General features: G+C 45.5%; 1 protein-coding gene across 4 annotated transcripts; it reads left to right on the forward strand.

The window, feature by feature from the left end:
* Positions 1-2684: 2684 nt before the first annotated feature.
* Positions 2685-18329, forward strand: SERTM1 (serine rich and transmembrane domain containing 1). Of its 4 annotated transcripts, XR_008731006.1 has the most exons (4): positions 2701-2803; positions 2972-3172; positions 9814-9905; positions 17160-18329. XR_008731006.1 is itself a non-coding variant. In XM_055702787.1 (3 exons), the coding sequence occupies exon 3, from the start codon at positions 17344-17346 to the stop codon at positions 17665-17667; it is 324 nt and encodes a 107-aa protein (XP_055558762.1). In that variant the 5' UTR covers positions 2685-2756; positions 9814-9905; positions 17160-17343; the 3' UTR covers positions 17668-17799. The 4 variants fall into 4 exon arrangements, 2 of the variants coding, with proteins under 2 accessions (XP_055558762.1, XP_005446545.1); XM_055702787.1 differs by lacking the exon at positions 2972-3172 and having other exon boundaries at positions 2685-2756; positions 17160-17799; XR_008731007.1 differs by lacking the exon at positions 2972-3172 and having other exon boundaries at positions 2695-2803.
* The last annotated feature ends 771 nt before the right edge of the window (positions 18330-19100 follow it).

Below are 19100 nucleotides of genomic sequence, written 5' to 3' on the forward strand. Positions count from 1 at the left end.
CAAATGAACAAGCCACAAAGAGCAGCAGGACATCAGTGATGTGACCCAAACTAAGAAAGCATCAGGAAATATCAGTGACCTCCGAAAAGCACAAAAGCCTTTCTGCCCTGTTCTCCTCTACTGAACAAATGCATAGCCTCTTCTAGCAGAGCTGCTCACCCCCCTCGAGAGGTGCTTTATCCAGGAAAAGAGTGACAAATTAGAGCACAGCTGCAAAATTAATTCCCACTCATTGCCTAAGTACTGGTACCTTTTTGTAGCCATACAAGCTAGGACAATACGACCTAACCTTCATTACATAGGTTGAGATTGTGAGACATACTGGATAGATCTGGAGCTGACTTCTGAGCTTCTCCCCAAGCCACAGAGCCAAGGATGACTAGTGGCTGTGCCTGATGGCTCTGGGGTAAGTACATTCATCAGCAGGAAGCACTTAAGGATTTCCTCATTCCTCAATGAGCTAGGTTTTAATCTAAAATCCACTAAAGTGAGAAAAGTCCAAGGGATCACAATTTGTTTTCTTTAGAAAGCACCAGGTGTTTTTTGGCCATGCTAGCAACAGCATGCCTGGCTTAGCAGACACTTCAGTTCTGTTGCATTTCTTTCGTTCCTCTTCTTCTTCCAGCTTGACCCTAGGGAGAATTCCTGCTGCCTGTCCTAGCTTGCAATTCCACTCCTGGAATAACTGAGCTGTAAGAGAAGCATTTCTCTTGGCTTCTTTCTTTTTTCAAGATTCAAACATTTTGCTTTACCACTTTTGCTTCTCCCATATCATTAGAATTCTGTACTTCAGCGCTTATCTATATGACAAAATCAAAGCTGAGAACTTTAATCCACCATCTGTTTATATCCAGTGACATTGTACCAAAGAGCCCTCTAGTCTGAGTATACAAATAGGAAAGTTTACAGCAAATTCTCAGGTTTTTTAAATGGTTTCAGCAAGATTCTTCACCTCTAATCTAATCATTGCCAGTAGTGTTGTAGGTGCCTACAATATTTCTTCCCTTACAGTTTCAACAGGCTTTGTGTGTTATTGCCACAACAGCTCATGTAATCAGCCAGTCCACTGTCAAATGTGTCCTTTTCTGCAGTGGCTGCAAGTTGAACTGAGCCAGTGCTCTGCTTTCAGGTGATGGAGATGATAGCACTAACTTACACCCAATTCTTTTTCTGTTCATATACCATACACGTGACTTTCCACCCCAAAAAGCCAAACCTAAACAAAAAACACCCAAAACCCATAAAAACATTTACTTCCTCTTTAATAGGTGAAATATTCAAAGGGCATTTTTGCCACTTGAAAGCCAAACCCCTCTCTTTTGTATCCCACTGCATTCACAGGTTATTATCAAGGAATAATACAGTTCATTCCTTGGGAATGATTTTCCCTTTAAGATTTGTCTTTTATTTACTTGTTCATACGGCTTATTCCTCCAAAACCGACTTTGTTTCCTGACATCCCAAGTTCCTTTTCTAGTGAAACCGTATAGACTGTATCAAAGAAAGCAAATCTCAACGAAGCTCTTCCACAGCACACTGCGACCTGTGCACCCCCCCAAGAGCAATTAAAATGAAGAACAACCCTATCCAACATCCTTTTCCGAACTGCGCATGGACATTAGCCAGACACAAGACTGAGCTGCAGAGGGTGCATTAAACTCCCCATCTGCTCTTCACAGTGCCCGTCACTAATTTCTAACCCACAGTAAAGTCATTTGGCCAAAAAAATCATACTGGATGAGGCAGGCACAGCGGCAGCCAGCTGAGCCTTTCCTTCCACAGTGTCCACAGAAGGAGATGTGTTCCAGCCAGCCAGCATTTTCCCAGTCTGTGATTCCAAAGGATGTGATATCTGCAGGTAAGTCACTCTCGGACCAAACTAGCAAAGCCAGATTTTGTTCTCATTTACGCTACTTTATGGGCATCATCTGAGATGGTCTCGGTACCACTATTAATTGACTCCCGTTTAAATGATACCAAACTATCCCTGAGGGCCTCAGCAGCTGTCCTGAAACTTGGAAGAGTTTTTGGAAAGCCACCTGCAGGTTTCCGCTCCCCGGGGAGCCTGCTTTGCTGGCCCCCTCCTCCGGCGTGCCCAGCTCCCGGCTGCGGTGCCGCCGTCCGACCCCCCGCAGAGCCTCTGCCCGAAGGAGCCCGCAGCTGCCGCGGGCTGCGGTGCCCGCTGGGGTGCAGGATTCACGCGGTGTCCCGGTGGGCAAGGATCAGCCTCGGGAGCTGGGGAGCGGCGCTCCGGCGGTAAGTGCTGCGGGACAGCCGCGGGACGGCACGGGCCAGCTGTCACCGCGGCTCTGTGTGATGCCCGATAAACCCGGTGACTTTCACTCTCCGCACAGCAGTGAGGCGCGGGGGGGTTCGCCCCCCGCCAGCCCGCTCCGTGAGTGAAGCGCCTTGCCCGGGCTCACACGGGGAGGGCACGCCGAGCGGGCAGCGCGGCCCCCCGCCGCAGCACAGACCGCCCCGGCACCGAGCGAAGGGGCAGCGGCTGCCCCCGCCTCCCGGTCCCCGCAGCCGCATAGCGCCCCGGGGCGGGGGGCGGCAGGACTGGGGGCTGGGGGCGGCGGGCGGCGGCGGCGGGGCTGGGGCGGGCAGCCCCGGGGCTGGGGGCGGTGGGCGGGCAGCGCGGCGGGGCCGGGCGAGGGGCGGGCCGGGGGCGGTGCTCCCTCCGCGGCCGTGCGGGACGGCGGCGGGGGCCGAGCCGGGCGCGGGGAGCGGAGCCGGAGCTGGAGCCGGGCGCGGTGAGCGGGGCTGGCCCCGGCGGGGCGGCTGCGGGCGGGCGGTGCCGGTGCGTGTTTCGTCGGGCTCTGGCCGTCTCCCCTCGGGGAGCTCGGCGCTTCGGGGCTGGGCTGGTTTTGTGCCCCCTGCCTAAATCCCGGTGCCCTCGGGTTTTGCTGAGCCTCGGCTGGGTACGGCTGAGCCGGTCCGCTGAGAACTGTTGCTCACCTTTCCGCAGCGCCGGGCACCGTGTCCCCTCGCTGTCCGGTGCGGTGCGGAGCGGGTCTCCCAGCAGGTCCTGGAAGGCGCCGTGCGCGCAGGGAGCAGCGCCCGCCCTGCGCCCCGCACCGCCCGCCCTGCGCCGGGGGAGGCTTCCCAAGGTCTTGCCTTCCGTGTGCCGTAATCAAGGACATTTGGTTTTTACACGCGTTTAACCTAGGTATGTGTGAGGCCTCTGTGTGATTGTTCCCGAATGTGTCTTGGGAGGAACGTATTTTTGTCCTTACTGACTTGGTGGGTTGTCAAAGTGCTTGAATGGAACGAATGCTGCTTCGTTTTGGAGAAATTGCTTTTGCTGGAGGGAGAGAGGGCAGCGCGCTGGGAGAGCGTGGGGACAGCACCTGGGGGTGCGCTGCTTCTGGGAGGAGGGATGCCGAGGGAGGAAGGGCGGCACAGGTTGGTTTCCGTTTCTGAGAGATGCTGCAGACCAGGGATTTAATCGTGTGGAGCGTCGGGTCACCACTGTGCAAGCACATTTTTGGCTCTGTGGGTATAAGCATAGATTGCCACCCGTGTGCTCTTTCACATTGTTTGCAGGAAGATGACGGGAAAGGAATTGCTCCCTCTGCAAATAAATTGTAAAATGCCTGTCCAGTGTACTGGTAGAAGAGCTGAGCATAGGCAGCACAACGTGGAAAAAGAAAACAGGGTGGATGCACAAAAATGTGCCCTTTCCAATCACTTTACATCTAGCTAAAAGCTGCAGGCTGTTCAAATACCAACTCAAGTGGAGGTAATAAAAGTTTGGGACAGAAAGCAAGGGAAGCAAACTGTTGCTACCCTGGCAAACGCTAAACAGAGAGAAATTGGGAAAGTAGTGGTAAAGGGCTGAGTGTTTGCCATGTTGATCAGCACTGAGATAAGCAAAGACAATTATCCTAATAATATCCTAATAATAATAATCCTGAGTATTACCAAATTTAATTCTCAGGTGATTATGGCAGAATGGGAGAAAGATGAATAGAAGAAACGTGCAACATCTGGACCATATAGGATGTACATAGTGCTGGCAGTTTTATTCTGATAAGGCATCCGTCTGGAGGGTTGATGTGTGTTTCCTTATGGTTTTGCTTTTTACAGTCATTTTGACCCTGCTCTGGCTTTTCTGTGCCTGAACAGGTTGAAATGAAGCGCAACCTGAAACCACCAGCCTCCTCTCTGCTATAATGCCTAGAAGGGCTTGTCCCTCTTAGGGATGGCTGCTTCTGGTTGTAGCTGGGTACTGGCTACCTTCCTTCCCCCTCTCTTCCTCAGACTGGGTCGTCCATACGACCCAAGGTGGGGTAAGGAGTGGCAGGCATGTCACCCCTGCCTTCCTCATGTTTCCCTGGCTGTCTTCTGCTCTGGCATGCAGGCTTGCCTCCCTGCAGACTGCTACTTGCTTTCAGTACAGGTGCATTGCTGTCAACAGGAGAAATGCTGTAGGACCGTGAACTGGTGGGGAAGGGGTCCTTGGCTTTTTCAGCATCCAAGTCTACCCTAGTATTACCACCAAGCTGGTGAGTGTATATACATGAATGTATTTGGCTTAGGAAGTTATTGCTGTTTGCATTTTGTTAACCTTTTCAGACATAAAAGGCTGACTGGGATGGCTTGTGTCTGCCAAGTGTCTTGGTTCATAATTGGGTCTCACTGGTGCAGCACAAATTATAAATTGTATTCTGTAAATTCCCCATCAGAGGCAGGAAGCAGCACAGTTTTCCTCCTGGTGCCCCATCTACGCAGAAGCACAAGAGGAATTAACTCAACGATAGAGTGCATCCAGAAGTTACCGAAAAATCTGGTGTTTCTGATAGGTTTGAGGCTTGGAATTTAAATGCTATAAAGTCAAGACATTTTCACCTCTACCTCCTACACTCTCTTGCAAGCACTCCTCCCCTTGTGTCTTCATGACTGCGGTTACCTCCTTTTCCTGGCTTGCGCAGAGGAAATCCTGTTACGGCATAGTCGATCCACGGCACTGCTGCAAAAACCCACCTCTTAGCCTGCTGCTTCGGCTGCATCTCCCCTCTGTCAGTCCTCCTGCTGCTCCCTTTTCTCCCCTGCATTGGACACGTCAGTGGCAGGCTTCACTTTCAAGTGTCCTCAATATTCTCCCTGTACATGATGTACCACCTCTCCTGCTTTACCAAGACATACCCCCCGGGCTTTGATCAGCCCATGCTCTCAGCATCCACCTCCCTCAAGCTATCACCTTCGTATTTCTCCAAGCTTCACCTTGCACTTGCTTGTAGCTTCGTATAGGCACCTTGTCCCTCATTTCATGAATTTTCCTGATATGTCCCAGCACGTTTGCTTTTGCTGCGATGCCTTCAGCAGCTGTCTCATGAGACGCTGAGACAAGCCCTCACCTGTGCTGCCACCACCTCTGTCACTGGAATTAGTCTGGCTCTCAATTTGAGCAAAACAGTGTCCTCTAAAGCTGGGGCACCTGAGAGGCAATGTCACACAAATCACTCTATCTAGCACCAGCAGAAGCTCTCCTTCCATAGTCTAGGTCACCCTTGTTTTCTCTTTTTGGCATTTGAGGTGCAACCCTGCCCCCTTATGCTTTCTCGTTAATGCAACTCCCTTTGCAATAGTGGTGTATCTTTGCATAAGTTATTGCAGGCTGTTTTGCAAACAGTGACGATATGTAAATATTACGCACACAAATACAGACATGATAAAGCCACAGTCTCTTTGTCAAGGGAATGCATGCAGCCTGCATTGGTAAAATAAGGAGTGGCGTGAGGATGGAGATCTTTTCTGTTACACCATTGAGGGGAAACAGAGAATTGAAGGAGAAGGCTGTTTTCTTTCATCTCTGGGTAAAGCAGGCTGGGACACCTGAGTCGGGAAGCAGAGTTACAGCAAACAGAGTTACTGTGACAGCACATCTGTGCCTAAAGCTCAATAGACATTTAAGTTCACAGCACATAGTTGGTACTGAATCTTCTTTTTTAGGGAGAAAATATCAGAAACAAAATGATGCATTAACATTGAATTAAATGTACAAAATTCTGTCCTAGTTTTATATTGTGTCAGGATTTCTAAGGAGGTTAAAATCAAATCTGCTTGGCATTTTGGGGTTTGATATGGACTATATACTTTGTTTTTATAAAATATATTTAAGCCAGTGTGTCAGCTGAATTTTACCATAAGAAAGTGTTTTCTCATTACTCTGGACTCCATTTACTGGGTCACAACTTCATTAATTAAGGACTAATAACCCCATTGACTAGCAAAGTTAAGGGCCTGGAGTCTGCAGGGAGGGCTCCAGAGACGGAGGAGGACGTGCCCCCATGGAGTATGAGAGATGGAGCTTCTGAGCTACTCTCGTGTGTGCAGCCATCTCGTATGTCACCAGGCAGGATGCTGTGCTGCAGCACTGAAGGGGGACAATGGAGACCTTACATCTATTAATTTCCAGATTTAGCCACATTGTGCCCTAAAACTGTATTCCTGGTAGCTGAAGGGGACTGTGGCTGATATTTCAGAGGGGTTTTCCCCCCTTGCCTGGAGGGGTCTTGCGGGTCTGAGCTCTGCAAGTTGTTAGCTTCACAGGTGGTGAGTGTGATGGAGAATGAAAGCAAGCTCTGATAACTAGGACTGTTTGCCCTGGAGCTTGATATATTATCTGGTGGGTTTTGCTCTAAGTGACGTGGAGGAGCTGAAGCACTGCCCCATGAGAAGTCCATGCAGCTTCAGGAAGGGCAAACATGGTACACAGCCCCCCACTGCACCAGCCATTTGGCCCCAGGTGGGGAGCCCAGCCTTGGCCCGCTTGCCAGATAAAAAAGGTGGCTATCAGGAGCCCATAGTAAAAGTCAGGCACAAGCTAACAAAGCTTAATCAGCTTTTGTTTGTTTTGAGATTAACGGTGTCATCACCACCACCCCCCACACCTGCTGGGTGGCATCTTCTCTGGAGAGGCTTACTTACTGGTGTTGGTGGGAGACTCCACACAGGTGCTTGCAGCCTTGGCAGGGAGGGGTAGCAGGAGTGGGATGACTCAACTATGACAGGAGACAGCAAGACAGAAGCAGTTGAAATATTTTCATATACTTATTCCACTGAGGAAAATGGGCTTTAACTGATTTTTTTTTTTTTACCTTCCCTTGTTTTTTGTCCTGTGAAGAAGTACATTTCTAATTAAGCAGCCATTCTGTCCTGCCCTGAATTTCCTGTTCAAACAAAACTTTTGAATCTGGGTTTACAAGCAATCAAACAAGAAGTCATTCCACAAAACACAGAGATTAAGGAATCCTGATACCTGCCAGTTCCTCCCTCTTCCCTGCTAACCTTGCCCTGGACCTCCTTTCCAGCTGAGCACCGGTCGGCTGTTACTTTGACAGTGACACCTTAGTGGCTGTGTTTGACTGTAGAAGTCAGTTACTGAGACCTAAAACTGTTAGCGAGACCCAAACGTCTGTGTGAACCTTCACGTCTCCTCTTCCTGATCATCTGCTGTCATTAAAATTTAGGAGCTTGACCATCTTTGAGGTTTCTGCCTGGGGTTGAGTTTGGCTGAGGGAGGCCCACAGGAGCAAAATTATTCAGAGTGGGAATAAAGGGAATAAAGCTGGGACTGGACACCAAGAAATCAAATATGACCTGTCACTATGGGCAGTAAAGAGTGGGCTTTTGAGTTTAATGGTGTGTTTTTTCAGCAAGCTGTAATTTTTCACAGGAAAATTTCAACAAAAGCGGGGTTTAAATATTTTTAGCAAACCAGCACAAGAAGGAGACTGATTTCCCTGGCGACTGCATGTTCTTTGGGTGAGATTCAGACTTGCACTCCTATGGGAGGTAGGATCAGGAGGGCCTCGTTTCCCCATCTGAGGTCCCAGATGCACAACAGATACACTCCTTTCCCCATTTGCATCCTGAGAGATACAAGGAGCAGACAGGTCCCTGCTCCCCATGTACCTTATCGGCGATGGCAGTGAATACAGTGTTTGGGCCAAATCCTGCTGTGCCAGAACATGGTCAGCACAAGCCTCAGCTGCGGGCTAGTGCTGCAGCTGAGACCGTGAAAATAGCTGTGAAGGGCATTAAACCAGTGCGAGAAGGGTGAAGGACTGTGGAGTATGACTGTGTCTGCCAAAGGGCATTAAAACAGTGCGAGAAGGATGAAGGACTGTGGAGTATGACTGTGTCTGCCAAGGGGTCTCCTGCAGATAAGCTTCTTGATGTTCTGGTCCAAATATTTCTGTGTTCTTCAAAGGTAATTAAAAGCCCAGGCCTCTCCATCTCGCTGTGTACACTTGCCATTTGAATATGAATGCATGCATTTAAAGAGCCTTGAGGATGTATTGTGATTTGTACTGTGTCTCTGGCATGTTTAATCAGCTCAATATTTGGGAGGCTCTGTTCCCTTCACCTTGCGGGGGCTTGGGGTGTTGTATTGAATGAAGGGCTAAATGGGCAAGAGCAGTGCTCTGTGTGTCTGGGGGTAGACGGACTAAAGAAGATTCTGCAGAGACAAAAGAGAGCTGGAAAAGAAGCAGAATGATGTGAACCATTTGTCTTGTTTGAAGGTGCAGTCCCTGTTGCATAGATCTGTGCCTCTCTTCCCTCAGGAGAGCTGCTCTGAAAGAAACAAAGGGAAAGGGTCTGTGCTTTGAGCAGACTAAACGGGGGGGGGGGGGGGGGCGGGGGGGGGGCGCATAGCACCGAGCTCTTTGTTACATGAGGCAGCTTTGCTAGAGAAAAGGTATCCAGGGGCTGCTGCATCCCCCTCTCCATCCCAGTACCACCACCCGCCACAGCCTGCGTGCTTCTGTGCAGGGTGATGGGTGCATGCCTTTGCGTCCAGAGGGTGTGCTGGGTCCGTCCCTAGAGAAGCCAACCTTGGGGTTCACCTGCAGCCCTCCAGCTCTCCTTCTGCATGGCGAGGTTTTCAGGAAGCTGTCCGACTCCCTCTGGGTGGAACATTAGTGTAGTCAGTGTTATCAAAACATTTGGATTTCAACAATGCTGACTTTTAACAGCTGCGCTAGATAATTTTCTTTATTGAACTTGGATGGGCTTAAACCATAAGTGATTCAGAAATTGAAGGGATGAAAGCAACACAACAGTGCATTAACATTTATCCCCAGAGATCTGCTTCTCTAATGCAGTTCAAACCAAATGTGCTGAAAGGGTAGAGCTCGGAGATGTGTAATGATTGTGCAAGCGTCTTTTCTTTCCCGGAGGGAAGAATGTTTTTGAAAGTGGCCCTACTTTTGCTTTAATCTGCATCATCTGGGATTATTTCTTCATATGCAATCCATCAAATTTGCTTAATTAAAAACAGTTCAGGGGCCACATTTTAATTTTAGGTATTGAACGAATGTAGCACACAAAATTCTGCTAGCTATCCTTGTGCATATACAGTATTCAGTTTGGGGATTTCATGTGAGTGAACTGCAGATTGTCTAAAATAAAGAGAATAAATAACTAATAATATGTAATCCAGAAAGACCTGATTCCTGGCAGGAGTCTTTAGGGGATAATGTGAAACGGAGTGCAGTGCTCCGGTGCTTGAAGAGGTGCCAGGGGACAGCAGGCTGTCTTGGTCCTGGAGCACTCTGCAAAAGAAGAAGAGAAACGTGTTATCAAGGCACGGTAAAACAGAGATCAAGATCATGATTTTGGTATTATACATGCAGTGCTGTAACTGGACAGCAGAAGGAAGTGGCTAGCAGGAATAAAACAAAAGCTAGGATTCCAGTCGGTTTGTTTTTCTCTGAAATTTCTGGCACCAAGAGCAGTCAAAATTCAGCACTTTTCTTCCCTGTCTCTTTATTAATGTAGCTTTGATTTGCTTTTTTATAGGGGCTTTTCTCAGCATGCACTCCCTTTAGCGTGATAACTGACCGCATTCTGCACATTGGACATTTGGCTTACATCCCCGTATCTTCCTGCTTGTAAGTATTTTATTCATTTTCCTTGCTTGTTTTTCTCTTACTTTTAAAGAGCAGATTCAACTGCCAGGCCCTGGGTCTGATCCTAGGTCATGATGTCTTTGCTTTACATTGATAGGGTTATTAACCCTATAATCTGCAGATCCATGGGAAATGTAAATGATACAAGCATTTCATCCTCTCTTGAATTAATCTAAATATCCTTATGGCTCTGAGATTTTCATTTTCCCAGCCTCACACAAAACCTCAAACAAAATATAACTTGATTTTAACCTGAAACCAAGCCATCTGGGCACTTGTCTTGTTAGATTTTAAAAGTCATAAATTTAAAACGTATTAAATCATAATAAAAAATGAAATTAGATCATAAATTAAAAGGAAGATTTTGCTTATGGCAGGAACTAGTTTTTCCTTTTCCTTGTGTGCACTGTTTTATTGAGTCAGTTGGTGACTGATCCTGTTTCCCAGGCAGAGTGGTAAAGGGATTCTCTGCTCCTGGTCCATCTGTAACAGGAAAAAGCAGCATCTTATTTACTCATGGTCTTTTACTTGCCAAAGGCATTTATGCAAGAATAAGCAGTATTAAGGATCATATTCTTTCTAAACTCCAAATGAGCAATCACTCTTTGCCTTTCCTACCTACATTTTCAATGGAATAAAAAGTTGCTCACTTCTTTTCTGTCCAGAGCTACTAATTTAGTTGCATGATACTGAATTGCTACATTTTTGCAGTCTAGAGTAAATTGCCTTTCAAGGCTGAAGAGTTCTATGTATGTAAAGTTCATTTAGTCCTTTAGTATGAGCGTGCAAACATATTTTTATTGGCATTGAATGCTTTATGTTACATGTCAGCTGGAAGGACAGTATGTGGTGATACAGTCCTATATGCTAAAGGAAATAAATGTAGAAAACGAACGTGGTGAGGGGAAAGATGAAAGAATTATAGGAAAGCTCACTGGCTTTCATATATGTATCAAATTAGCAAAGGTCATGAGAAATCTTTATCTTTTTAATAGATCTAGTGGAAACTTGCTGTCAGCTTTTGGAATTAATCACTATGATAACAGAACTTGGGGGGGCAACACACCTTTAGGGCTAAAGAATTTTCATCCTGGAAGTGGCATAATCATATTGCCTTGGGACTTGCACAACTGTCCTCCTGCTCTTCCTGCCCTGATGCTCAACGATGGAGAGGTGGTTCTGTTTTCAGGTCATGAGGGGATGATATCACTATCTGCTCATTCCTGGCTTTAACATTCCAAAAAGGCAAAAAAGAGCAGAGAACACGCTTGTGAGTTCTTTAACAGAGATAATCAATGTCATCTAATGAATGGCTTCTGCCTCCTCTCTCCTACTCAATACAAAGTGCTATCTGCCTCATATGGAGCAAGCAATTTTTGCATGGACCCAGAGTACCATCTTGCAACTCATCTCCCTTTCCTAGCCATTTCCTAGCCAGATTAATGGCCAGTAACTTCATCTAGGATCTGCTAACCACCAGATCCTCCCCATCATGGGGATGGTCCCAAGTCATCCATTGTGGATGCATCGTTCCACTAGTGTGTGTGTGTGCTTCTTTGACTCTCATCTCCGTGTCCCCTGGGACACACATGTGTGCAAGCAAGGGAACTGGATCCACAGGAGGACAGTGTGTGCAAGATAAGAAAGCCTGGTGGCCAGAGGGTCCTTCTGCCAGGATCCACAGATACCTGACATGGGCAAGCTTCTTCAGCTGTCCTGCACCGCGTCAGCAAGCAACTCCTGCCCTGCTTCACAGAGCCCTCTGTTTTGAAGATGGTAGAAATCTAATCTTTCTGTTGCACTCCTCCTCTGCCTTTCTGTATACCCAAAAGGGTTTTAAGTTTTTAGGGAAGGCAGGCAGATACAATTAACAGCATATTGATGTCTGATGGGATGAGGGACCTCACAGTGCTAACAGTGGTAAAGGCAAATTAAGCTCTCCTGTTAGGAGTCGTTTGCAATAAGGGCTTATCTAGAATGCCTTCTACCTGTAAAGAAAGAGTTGATGGGAGATTGTGACAAAAATGTTAGTTTATGTAGCATAAAAACACTGATTTTCTGTGATGCCAGTTTGTATTTCTGCTTAAACATTTTGAAGCCTCTGAAACAGCCAAGGTATTTCTCAGCTTGTAGTCACAAAAAGCCAGGAAGAACCAAGAAAACAACGTGCTTATCTATGGCTGATAAACTCCCAAGAAAATGAATCTACCAGACTTCGCTTTGCTCCCTGTTCCTCAATTTTTAGGGCTTCAGCAGTTGTGAGTATGCTCCATTAAAGTATATTTCACTGAGCCTGGAAAGACAGAGTTGTTGCATCAAGATACGCAGAGAAATACAGCGCAGGCAACCGGATGGTAAAGGATTTATGACACTGGGACTGTGAAAAAGCTGTATGTTTACTGCATGCCATCCTGGAAAGCGCTGCAGTCTCATTTAACATTCACCTTAGACTGAACTGGGAGATGACTATTGTCTCAGCAATGCTCAAGCTTAAATTAGATGCGTTACATATAATTTGGTACCAAGGGCATATGCTAATTGATGAGGCCTCTGCTACTGACCACATTTCCATTTTCTGAAAACACAGGTTTTCTGACAGGTGCCATCAAAGATGCAGTTGATAGCTTTGGCATGGCTACCCAGGCACGATACTGCATGGTGCCTGGGATTTACCTCTTGCATAGTGATGGTTTGCTTAATCCCTCACCTACCCAGTTTGCTCTGGTTTTGGTGAATTGTGCCTGTCCTCCACTTATCATGGGATAAAAGAAAAGACGAAAAACTTCAACTGAGCCCTGTCTACCATATCTGCAGGTAACCCTACCCTTTGAATAAGAGTGCTTGTTCTCACTTGTGAGAAGTGATTTATGCCGAGGCCATGAACAGAGGAACAGTGCATCACTGGAGGAAAATGCCTAAATAGTAGTTCTGGTTGAAAAGCAAGGATGTACAAATGACACCACATGTCTAGCAGAGCCTTTCCTGTGTACTAGCCCTCATATCTAGGGGCTAAAGTAGCAGAACAAAGTTTTGCTCTCTTGTATGTTGGAAATCAGCAGAGCGTGGAGCGGAGACTGTGCCTTCTCAGTACAGTGAGTTGTTTTACTGAAATGCATGAACCTTTCTAAGCAGTTTGCCCATCAGAGCAGCAAGACTGTGTAACAGTGGAGTAATAGCAGCAGGAAAACTCAGTGTCGGAAAGGTAGAGTATGACCTGGGACTTTCAGTGGCGGGGCTGGACTCGATGACTCAGGCAGCCTCCTCAAGGCATGCATCCCTGCCCTGGCATTGCAGCAGTGCCCCTGAGAAAGTAATCCAGATCCACCTAACACCACAAAAACCGAGTCTTCCACCAGCCAGGTCCCAGTTCTCCTGTCCTAGAAGTTTCCAGGACTGGTTGCGGGGGAAGCCTTCTCCTGTCAGGATCAGAGTTCCTCTGCATCTCCAATTTTCAGCAGCAGCACTTTAAATTCAGTCTTTGCCTGAAACAAACTCAGCTTTCCAACAGTAGATGAGGGCAAAGGACAGACTACTACAGAGCTTGAAAACTTTGGCTCCTTAGTTGAGTTCCTTGATCAGTTACAGCTCTGAGAAAGGCAACGGGTTTATTGCCATTAGCCACTTTGAGTTTTGCCATTATACTTTGAAGTCAGTGACAAAATTCCCAATCATTTTTGGGGGACCGGGTTTGGACTACATGCTATGATGTTGTTCTGTTCAGTTTTCACAAAGGCACCAAACCAATTACCAAACAAGAAGGTGAAGCTGACGTCTGGCTTTACTGGAGGCTATTCCTTTAGGAGGATTAGGGTAAGAGAGACAAATGGTTCATGACACTTACCTCCTTCTCCAGGCAGAAGCAGGAGCCCTGAAGCAGTAGCTGTGGTGCAGTGAATAAAACTACTTGTGGATTGTCCTCTTAAAGGCAGGGAGATCTGTTTTGTGGCATGGCAGAGGTTCATGCAGCCCTAGGGCTGTGTAGCCACATTTCAGTCCAGAAGGATGTTTGCACCCCAGCCCCATGTCACCGGCTGAGCCATCCTGGCTGCTCTCCAGCAGGATTGCAATGCTGGAATGGCACCAGGGAATGTTGTGAGGGATCAGGACCAGATCCATTTTATTTCTGTATGTGTTTTGTACCTTTCCTGTGAATACTACTCAGATGTCAGGACCAGATATGTTCACAGGCTCTATGATTTTGCTGGTTTATTCCAACAGCGTACAGGTGGTTGGTAAAAATCCTTCTAGACTGAGTAGGACTTTACATTTTATGTCCATATTTTCAAATGTGTGATTAAAACAACACAGATATTTTTTTCCTAAAATATTACCCAAAGAACCACTTCATCTGAAGCTATGTTTGATGGAGAGTTTCATTTACACATCACATCACTACACACTGTGTGAGGCAACTGGGATGTGGGCCACAATCATCTGGAACCAGAGTTTATATTGTCTCTGATCTCACTACGAAATAGTCAGTTAAAAATAGCCCAGCTGACATCATAAGACCTATAAAGGCTCTGATCTAGCAAAGTACTCACATCTCTGCTTAACTGTGAGGTTCTGATTAGTCCTATTTAAGACCATAAATTTTCCACTAACTTCAAAGAAAGTCCTACACCAAAGTTCTTCCTTGTACCAGGGCCAAAACTGTTAATGGTGGAAGTGGAATGTAGTGGATTTCAAATTTGTGAAGAATTTAAAGGCTTTTAACTTCTGTCATGTTAGAGAATTTATGTGAATTAATTCCTTAAGTTACTATAGAGCAATTCAATTAATATTGGATCTGCTTCTCATTATGACAAGTAATCAAGGATAAACATCTTCTATATCAAAGCTTATCTTTTAAGAAGGATAAATTAGCTATAATGTACTTAACTACTTCCAGAACATGAAATGAACACGTATTGTTCCATTAGTTAATTTTGGATCCCTAAATTAAAGACAGTTCAAAAGGAGTATAATCTCATCAGGATCTCTCTTTGTTCAGTTTGTTGTGACTTATTTCACAAGGTACAATAAATACTGTTTCTTGTGGGGCTAAATACTATTAGGATTATAAAATATTTTTGGTTCAGTATATTTTATGCATCAGTATGAGTTATATACCACAAGGGTAAGAATATTTTTATCTGGTATTTGCAGATGCAGTTTTGTACTCCTGCAACTCCTCTAGGCTATCGGGATGCTTGATTAAGACCACCAAGAGCTCTGCAATAAAACAATCAATGCAGTAAATAAACAATAAACCAACATGTGGAATGTAACCTTTTATCCATTAAAATATTACGGATGTGTACGTACTATTAAATTAGTGCAGGCCAGGGTATAGGCCTGTCATCGTCTCTCCTGTTGAATTAGCAAACCCATCTCCTTGGCATGGTTTTGGCCAGCTGGTACCCTCCAAGCAATGCCTGGACATATTTGGAGTTAGGACTGGCCATCGTTCATTCCCAAAGGCAGATATGATTTGGCTACCCAGCCCACGGACATAAAAGGGAGTTTAGCCATCTCGTCACAGTGTGCCACACAAATTGTCCCCTAGACCAGAGAATAGCCTTGACCTGTTTTATGTAGCGGTATAGATGTAGTTCTGAGGTATAGAAAATAAAATAGGGTTTTAAAACATAGAATTAGATTCTACCTACTGCTTAATGTAGTCCTTATTTACTCAGGCACTTAGGACTTTTTACAGCATATAGCATAACCTCCTAAATTTAATTTACAGTGCAAAAGCACAGTGGGTAACTATGCAAGTAACTTCAGTGGCTGCAAAGCGAACTCCTTAGCATTCGTCAGTGGGTGTCTCCGAGCCTGCTGTTCTTAGAGAAGAAACAGCACCAGCAGGACAGTGCCTCATCCTTCCCGAGCACCGTCAGTTCAGGCTGGGGCTTTTGTGGTACACCTAGTGCAAAAAAGTGTCAGCCCCTTGAAGAAAGAGGTACTTTACTAAGTTAGCAGAGTTAGCAGGTTTAAAGGAAAAATTGTATGGCAGACCATTGCTGGGAACAGTGCAGGGATGTTCTTGTGGAAACACAGGGAGATACCTGGGCAGTTGTGTTGCACACAGAAGGGGAGACCCCAGACGGTCACATCGGGCCTGATTCTCTCTGGCTGATGCCACCAGCGTTTGCTCTCTTTGTTGCCATGAAAATCAGTGGGATTTTCCTCAAAGCCTCTACCTGTGAGTTAGAGATAACTGTATTGAACTGGGACCACAGGATGAGGCCGAATGCAAGGTCAGGATGAGAGGGACCATGCTGGGAACATAGTTCTGTGTGAATATTGTCTTCCTCATGGAAGGAAAGCTTGCTGCCTTTCCTTGTGGTGCCCGAGTATCTGCAGTGAGAGGCTGACCACGCATGGTTGCACAGAAAGATTGCATGTGGATGATTATATGCAGAAAATGAGCTTCATTTCCTACCCGCTTGCACCTTGCATTAACTGTTTTGCATCAAAACAAGGGCAAGGGGTTACACCATGTAATTCAGCTACAGCACATCAGCTTTTTATAAGCAATTCCCCACCAGCAAGCCTTCTCTTTACACTTCCAGACTGCCCCTAGGGACTGACTACATTTGTTTAAAGAGAAGCAGCTGAGCACATTCTGTGCTGCTCTGACCGTTGCCAGCACCAGGGCTTCCAGGTCCCAACCCAAAGTGGCTGGAGGCAAAGCTCTTGCAAAGATGGGATTTCTTCCCCATTAGCGTTCGCTGCCCTCAGATAGTCCCCTTGCATTCGCTAAGCTGCCATTTGACCATTTTGTAAATATGTACTAAGAAAACAGGTCTGGCATATTTTCTCATTCTGGGTACCTCTGGTAAGACAGTATGGAATAAGTGGCTAATGGCTGAGGATGAAAACGTTGACCATCATGGTGTTGAGCAGCCTTGTGCATCTAGGTTGAGGAGCTGAAGTCTTGCGAGGGACTTTTTGTTCCTTGACTAGATCTTTTTCCACAAGACAAAGTCAGATTCCAAGATGCCTGTCCCATATAAAGTACATTTTTGATTGTGCCATTCCTCAGTTAAACAACTTGTGGTGGGAAAGGGTCAATTTTAATGACTGATGTGTAGGATTTCTCCTAATCCCTGCATTTTGGAAAACAAAGATATAAAGATAATTGTTAGTTAATGCTTTAAGAATGTAGCTTAGCACTCATATTAAATCACATTATCTGCTGGTAAATTTATCTTGCTTTTTTTTTTTTTTTTTTTTTTTTTTCTCTTGCAGTTCCAAAGGATACAATCTTACATTGTCCTGGGCTTAAGCAGTAAAAGATAAATTCGATCACTGGCTGATTGTCATCTCTTCATTGTGATGGAAAAACAGTCGCCTAAAATAAACCCTTTGTTATGCTGCTAAAACTGCCTTTGAATCCTAGATCTGTTGTGATTTATAAAACACAAACCCAAAAATGTCAGAACCTGACCCTTCATCTGGATTTGTAGGAAACATGGAAAATGGGACTTTTCTGGAGCTGTATCCCACATCCCTTTCAACTTCAGTGGATTCATCACCTGGCCGTTTATCCAACGTCTATGTCTATGTTTCTATATTCCTTAGTCTCTTAGCTTTTCTCCTTTTGCTATTGATCATTGCACTTCAGAGGCTGAAAAACATAATTTCTTCCAGTTCCTCCTACCCAGAATATAATAGTGATGCTGGAAGTTCTTTCACTAATTTAGAGGTTTGTAGTATTTCTTCCCAGCGCTCTGCTCTCTCAAACCTTTCTTCATGAAACTAAATGGAAGGAAACACACGGGGAGTGGAAGTGCTTTGTCTAGTTTCTTGGGGAGGCAGTGCATGCAACATTTACCTTAGAAGACTATTATGAAGAGGTGGCTTTTAAAGTTTCCTTAGGGTTTTTTTCTTTCCTTTTCCAGTCTTCATTTCTCTTTTACTAATGTTTTTTCATTTTGGACACTGGATAATGACACTTCATTATCATTTCTTGCCTGTAATAGTGATGCTGTCTTTCTCTCACACCTATACAGTGTTCATTAAGAGTATTCCTGCCAAATTGTAATACAGTTCTAACTGGATGTGTCATTTTTCAGCTGTAGTTGTGACCCCTTCCCTGGTTTCGCATCAATAATACGCTGAGTACTTTTCTTTCTCCTTTTTTAATTAGATAAGGACTTCTGGATGAAATCCCTATTGCAAAAGTATAAAAAATCTGCTTAAGTTACAAATAATAGGACAAATTAAAGTTGTTGGTATTTTTTTATTTTCACATCTTTTTCAGTATTTATTGATGTTTATAAAACAACTAAAATCCATTTCTTGAAGAATGTTGTTTTGTTTATTTGTACTCCCAACACATTCTGTATAAAGTCTCTGTATTTCAGTTTCTGAGTCTCTTTGGTTAACTTAGTAAAACGACTACAATAACGATGCTCACTGCTGAATGTGTGGAGGTATTTTTGGACCCTGTTGCATCTCATTTGCCTAATGACTTGTTCCTCCAGGGGGCAGCTTTTGCTGCTGAATCATAAATACATCATAAACACAACTCCTTTGCATCCTTCACTGATACTGTAGCTTATTCTTCCTGGATGCCAGTACAAACCAGTGGTTTCTTTGAAAAGATCTGCATACAGCAACTACACCTAGCAAACTGAGTAGCTCTTAAACTGTCCTGTACTGCACAAGATGCTTGTACTCACGTGAGCAGGGCCAGCAGGGCCAGACATTGCTTGCACTGGTGAGGACTTGCTGGGCCAGATTTTGTCCTGTAATTTCACAAACACGTGCTGGGCTGGAGAGGGGACACAAGGATCTGCATAATGGCCAGGCAGACCTGTGCTCTGGCCCTCAGGGGGTGCAAGGGGTACCTGCAGAGTGTAGGAAGAGATGGGCAGGAAAAAGGCAGTGTGTCTTCCCCTTTTCCCTATCAGCGTAAGGAGAGGACAGAGATGTAGGGTGAGAAATGGATGATGTTTCACAACCTCACTCCTCTTTGTGATGCCATACCTAGGTTATGATTTCCCTCTGCTCAAAATGTAACCCAGCACTCAGTTTCTGCAGTAAAATAACTAGCAGCGTTGTGAACAGGATCCTGTGGTCAGCTGGGAATTAAATCAAGCCAAATGATCAAAGAAATTATTCCATGTGCTGAGTGTGATCTGCTAAGACTGCAGCCCCACACAGTGCGGTGCAATTCCTTGCTGT

This window comes from Falco cherrug, chromosome 2, assembly GCF_023634085.1.
Source record: "Falco cherrug isolate bFalChe1 chromosome 2, bFalChe1.pri, whole genome shotgun sequence".
NCBI lineage: Eukaryota > Metazoa > Chordata > Aves > Falconiformes > Falconidae > Falco > Falco cherrug.

What these genes read in the sequence shown, in the direction of transcription:
- SERTM1 (XM_055702787.1), top strand. Translation starts at nt 17,344, where the DNA reads ATGTCAGAACCTGACCCTTCATCTGGATTTGTAGGAAACATGGAAAAT.